This window comes from Pygocentrus nattereri, chromosome 6 (genome assembly GCF_015220715.1).
Source record: "Pygocentrus nattereri isolate fPygNat1 chromosome 6, fPygNat1.pri, whole genome shotgun sequence".
Taxonomy (NCBI): Eukaryota; Metazoa; Chordata; class Actinopteri; order Characiformes; family Serrasalmidae; genus Pygocentrus; species Pygocentrus nattereri.
In genome coordinates this window covers 39,078,742-39,084,741 of record NC_051216.1, presented here as the reverse complement: position 1 = coordinate 39,084,741, position 6,000 = coordinate 39,078,742, and the positions used below count along the sequence as shown (strand labels likewise).

The 6,000-nt window shown below is 42.2% G+C and overlaps 1 protein-coding gene across 1 annotated transcript in view; it reads left to right on the top strand.

The window, feature by feature from the left end:
* Positions 1-2,095: 2,095 nt before the first annotated feature.
* LOC108425965 (aryl hydrocarbon receptor-like) overlaps positions 2,096-6,000 on the top strand; it is a 55,357-nt gene continuing 51,452 nt past the window's right edge. The window contains exon 1 of the mRNA XM_017695072.2: positions 2,096-2,405. Within this exon, the coding sequence (XP_017550561.1) occupies positions 2,365-2,405 (41 nt within the window). The 5' untranslated portion in view covers positions 2,096-2,364. The remainder of the gene's footprint in view (positions 2,406-6,000) is intronic.

Here is a 6,000-nt window from a genome sequence, read left to right as displayed (position 1 = left end):
CAACAGAGGTACAGCCTTCCTCTGATTGGACCAACAGAGCTACAGCCTTCCTCTGCTTGGACCAACAGAGCTACAGCCTTCCTCTGATTGGAAAAAACAGAGCTACAGCCTTCTTCTGATTGGACCAACACAGCCACAGCCCCCCCTCTAATTAGAGAAACAGAGCTACAAACTCCCTTTGATTGTAATAACAAAGCTACAGTCTCCTTCTGATTAGAGCAGCAAAGCTACAGCCTCCGTCTATTGGACCAACAGAGCTACAGCCTTCCTTTGATTGAACCAACAGAGCTACAGCCTCTCTCTGATTAGACAAACAGAGCTACAACCTCCCTTAGATTGTACTAACAGAGCTACAGCCTCCCACTGGTTAGACTGACATAGATACAGCCTCCTTCTATTGGACCAACGGAGGTACAGCCATCCTCTGATTGGACCAGCAGAGCTACAGCCTTCCTCTGAGTACATTTACATTTACATTTATGGCATTTGGCTGACGCTCTTATCCAGAGCAACTTACAATTTGATCATTTTACATAGGTAGGCCAAGGCGATGTTAGGAGTCTTTCCCAAGGACTCTTATTGGTATAGTGTAGGGTGCATCCCAAGTGGGGATACACAGAGATACACAGAGCTTCAGCCTCCCTTTGATTGGACTAACAGACCTACAGCCTCCCACTAGTTAGATTGGTATAGTTACAGCCTCCTTCTATTGGACCAACAGATCTATAGCTGTCCTCTGATTGGACCAAAAGAGCTCCAGCCTTCCTCTGATTGGACAAACAGAGCTACAGCCTTCTTCTGACTGGACCAACAAAACTACAGCCTCTCTCTGATTGGACTAACAGAGCTAATGCCTCCATCTGGTTGGATTGATATAGTTATAGCCTCTTTCTGTTGCACCAACAGGTTATAGCAGCATTTCAGACTCCAGAACTAATATGTGTGTTGTGGCATCTAAGCTGACTAACACCACCCCCTGTTGATGAGCTGGAAAGTAATATAACTTAATACATTTCATATGTCCCCAGTACTTTTTCTCTAATGTAAGGCAATCCAGAACACATGTTTTAGATCTTTCCACTCACATCTGAGTGTTATCATCAGTGTATCTGAAAGCAAGAGCTGCCCTATACAGTATCTTCCAGAATTATTCACACCATTCTTTGATTCTCTGACCGTCCCCATGTAAATGAGCTACCAAAGCTGTGTCTGAATACTTGCATGAAATGGAAAAATATTTATTTACATCCTTACATACTGCCGATGCAGTACAAAATAAATATTAACTGTATTAAAAACATAAAAATATTATAAACATTATAAAGCAGAACGTAATGTGGAAACATTTTTATATGACAAGTTTAAACTATTTTGACTGGCTGTATTTCAGATGCTTAACTTTATTTTATGTTTCATAAACAATTAATCAGGGAAAAATGTAGCTCGCTAATTGCTCTTCTCTTTTCCTGCTATATTATTTACAGGCCAAACCCCCCTGACCCACATACTGCCTCCCTCTGACTGGGCATAGTAGGCTCCTTCTGATTAGACCAACAGAAACACAGCCTGACACTGATTGGGCCAACAGAGCTACAGCCTCCCTTTAAGTGGACCAACAGAGCCACAGCCTCCCTCTGATTGGACAAACAGAGCTACAGCCTCGATGATTGGGCCATCAGAATTCAGTTCTGTTTTTTCTGACGATTTTTGTAGTTTAAATACAGAATGATATATGTCTCTTCTTCTGGAACACCGGAGCCTACAGTAAAGAACAGTAAAGTTGAGCTACGAGCCAATCAGAGTACAGGAGGGCGGGGCTTTTCGGAAAACCTCGGGCGATTACGTCAGCTGCTGAGTCGTCCAATCAGAGGGAGTCTGGAGCACTTTGACGTGTCTAGTATCCAGGAGACTGTTTGTTTATTTGTTTGTGTGTTGTTTCTTTCTTTATCCAATCAGACGCCCATCAGCCCCCCCCTCTCTCTCTCTCTCTGTGTGTGTCTCTATGAGACACACATACTCACACACACACACACACACACACACACACACACTTTTCGTGCGCGCGCGCTCTCGCGCTAACCTGCGCTCGAGCTCTGCGCGGTCACGGGTCTGAAGTGGTGCGCGAGTCTGGAGGACCAAAACGATAAGAATGACGCCATTATCTATTCTTTTTTAAAAATATATATTTTTTAGATTTTCCTGAGCAGCTTTTAACTGAGTGTGATGCGCCGTTTGACTCACAGCGACTTTTTATTTCAGCTTCACGGCACTTGGATTTATAAACGAGCATAAAAGCGGATTTTTCTGCCGGACTCTCATTTTGAGAGGTCCTTTTATTCTGTACTTTATACAGAAAACCTAAGGATGTACGCTGGTCGTAAACGGAGGAAACCGGTGCAGCGATCGTAAGTAAAGTCTCGCTGTTGTTTTTACCACCTATTTTCCGTCAAGTCACTTCCTGCGCTGTGATTGGTCAGTCGTTCTTAGTGACAGGCGTTTGGCCGTATAGAAAGAGGAGAGGGCTAACAGCCAATCCAAATCAAGAGACACGAACGATAAGCGACCAATCGTAGCGCACAACGGGCGGGGCTTCTATTAATATCGGTGGGAAAAGAAATAGGGGTCAAAAGTAGCTGTGGAGATGTAGTGTCATCAATGGCTGCTTAGGCTTTCTCGTTTAAGCTCTCATCGTACGTTATGCGATTTTAACACCACACTCTTAAAAATAATGGTTCTTTAAGGGTTCTTTAGTAAAGACAACAGTTGTGTATAAAATTATACAGACTCAAATAATTAGTTGCGTGTTTTGTTTTTTGCGCGAGATCGTTCTTCAAGTTGATTGTAATTGTATTGTGTTGTATGTGGTTCTACATAGAACCTTTTTGAAAAAGCACCAAAAAGGGTTCTGCTCCTGTGCCAAGCTTGACACTGAAACAGCAGAAGAACCATTTTTAGTACTATATGGAACAATTTCCAAAAGATTCTATCTGAAGAACCATTTTACCAAAGACCTAAGCATGCAATATAAAGAACCATTGCCTTTACTAAGGAACCCTTGAAACTGATAGGAAAGAATGCATTGTATATTTCACAGAAATAAAACTGGACAACCAGGCTTCAGAGGGAATATACACTGTATGTCCAAAAGTATCCCTTCCATCTATATTTGTATATTCTCCATAAATAAAATGCCAACCACCTATGAGCTTAAGGACATAACGTCAAGAGTGGGCTAGGAAGGTATGAAGCCCCCAACACTGGGCTGTGGAGAAGTGGAACTGCATGCTTTGGAGTGATGGAGCTCCATCCAGTACCTTTGGGTGGAGTGATCCAGAACTGATCATCCAACATCAGTACCTGACCTCACTAATGCTAAATTGCGGCGGAATGCAGTCAAATCCTCACCGCAATGTTCCAACATCTGAACCTTCCCAGAAGAGTAGAGGCTGTTACTGCAGCAAGCTCCATATCAAAACCTTTGATTTCAGAAGAGATGAGCAGGTACATTTAGTTCACTGGAAAATCTGAGGAACGACACAGCAGAAAGATATTGTAATGTAAATGTGGAAATTACTACCATAGTGGTTTTGATTGTGTTGCACTTAATGTTGGTTTTTATATTTAGCACGCTTGCTGTCAGCCAAGTTTTTAGTGAATTGCCGAGAAGGTCATTTCAAATCTAATTCTGGAGCTGATGTTATGTGCAGGTGTGGCAATGACAGATACTGAGTGATCAGAACAATGAACAGTGACTAACTGGACAGGGTCTGAGGAGAAGCAGTGTCTTGTCTTCAGTTGAAATTGAAGTGTTTCAGGTGGTTATTAGGACTCGAGCAATGTGGACATTTAGTGGCAGCTACTGATACAATTTTAGCAGGCTAAAAATGTCTGATGACTGATAATATTGGCTAATATAATTTTATATTTCATATTTTAGTTTGACCTTTAGTTTATCTAGTCTTCAGTTAAATAAAAACAGTGCTTCAGGTATTTATTAGGGCTCGACTGATGTGAAAATTTAGTGGCCTGATACAGATACGGTTTTATTCAGTAGAAGTGTGTAATAAAAGTTTGGGCCTGCAGGTGGGCCCATGCCATGTAAGGGGTTAAAATCAGGTAAACAACTGTTATTTTTCATTAGTTCTCTTTATATATACACTATGTTGCCAAAAGTGTTCACCCACCCATCCAAATCATTGAATTCAGGTGTTCCAATCACTTCCATGGCCACAGGTGTATAAAACCAAGCACCTAGGCCTGCAGACTGCTTCTACAAACATTTATGAAAGAATGGGTCACTTTCTGGAGCTCAGTGAATTCCAGTGTGGTACCATGATACGATGCCACCTGTGTAACAAGTCCAGTCGGGAAATTTCCTTGCTACTAAATATTCCACAGTCAACTGTCAATGGTATTATAAAAAAGTGGAAGTGATTGGGAATGACAGCAACTCAGCCACGAAGTGGTTGGCCACATAAAATGACAGAGGATGCTGAGGTGCATAGAGCACAGAGGTTGCCAACTTTCTGCAGAGTCAATCGCTACAGACCTCCAAACTTCATGTGGCCTTCAGATTAGCTCAAGAACAGCATAGAGAGCTTCATGGAATGGGTTTCCATGGCCAAGCAGCTGCATCCAAGCCTTACATCACCAAGCGTGATGCAAAGTGTCGAATGCAGTGGTGTAAAGCGCCACCACTGGACTCTAGAGCAGTGGTGACGTGTTCTCTGGAGTGATGAATCATGCTTCTCCGTCTGGAAATCCAATGGACGAGTCTGCCTTTGGCGGTTGCCAGGACAATGATACTTGTCTGACTGCATTGTGCCAAGTGTAAAGTTTGATGGAGGGGAATTATGGTGTGGGGTTGTTTTTCAGGAGTTGGGCTCGGCCCCTTAGTTCCAGTGAAAGGAACCCCTTCCAGTTCCAACATGACTGCATACCAGTACACGAAGCAAGGTCCATAAAGACATGCATGAGTGAGTTTGGTGTGGAATAACTTGACTGGTCTGCACAGAGTCCTGACCTCAGCCTGATAGAACACCTTTGGGATGAATTAGAGCAGAGACTGAGAGCCAGGCCTTCTCGTCCAATATCAGTGTCTGACCTGAGAAATGCGCTTCTTGAAGAATGGTCAAAAATTCCCATAAACGCACTCCTAAACTTTGGGGAAAGCCTTCCCAGAAGAGTTGAAGCTGTTATAGCTGCAAAGGGTGGGCCAACATCATATTAAACCCTATGGATTAAGAATGGGATCTCACTGAAATTCATATGTGTGTGAAAGCAGACAAGCGAATACTTTTGGCAATATAGTGTGTATAGTGTGTGTGTGTATATATATATAGTTTGGACACATTTTATATGACTTATTTTACAGGACCCGTATTTTATTCACAATAGAATGTAGAACAAATATCAGAAAGTGAGACATTTTACTATTTCAAGAAAAACATTAGCTCATTTAGAACTTGATGGCAACAACACATCTCAAGAAAGTTAAGACAGGGGCAACAAAAGGCTGGAAAAGTAAATGGTACTATTAAAAAACAGCTGGAGGAGGCATTTGTAACTCACATGACTCAATTTAAAAGGAGCATTTTAGAGAGTCTCTCAGAAACAAAGATGGGCAGAGGTTCACCAATCTGTGAAAAATTGTGTCTAAAAATTGTGGAACAATTTCAGAAAAATGTGCCTCAGAATTGCCAAGACTTTGTACATCCCACTATCTACAGTACATAATAAGGGACAAGGCAGACGATCAATGATCAATATTGGATGCTCGTGATCTTTGGGCCCTCAGGCAGCACTGCATTGAAAACAGGCATGATTCTGTACTGGAAATCACTGCATGGGCTCAGGAACACTTCCAGAAATCCCTGTCTGTGAACACAATTTGCAATGCAATCCACAAATGCAAGTCTAAGCTGTATCATGCAAAGAAGAAGCCATATGTAAACAGGATCCAGAAACGCTGCTATCTTCTCTGGGCCAAAGTTCATTTAA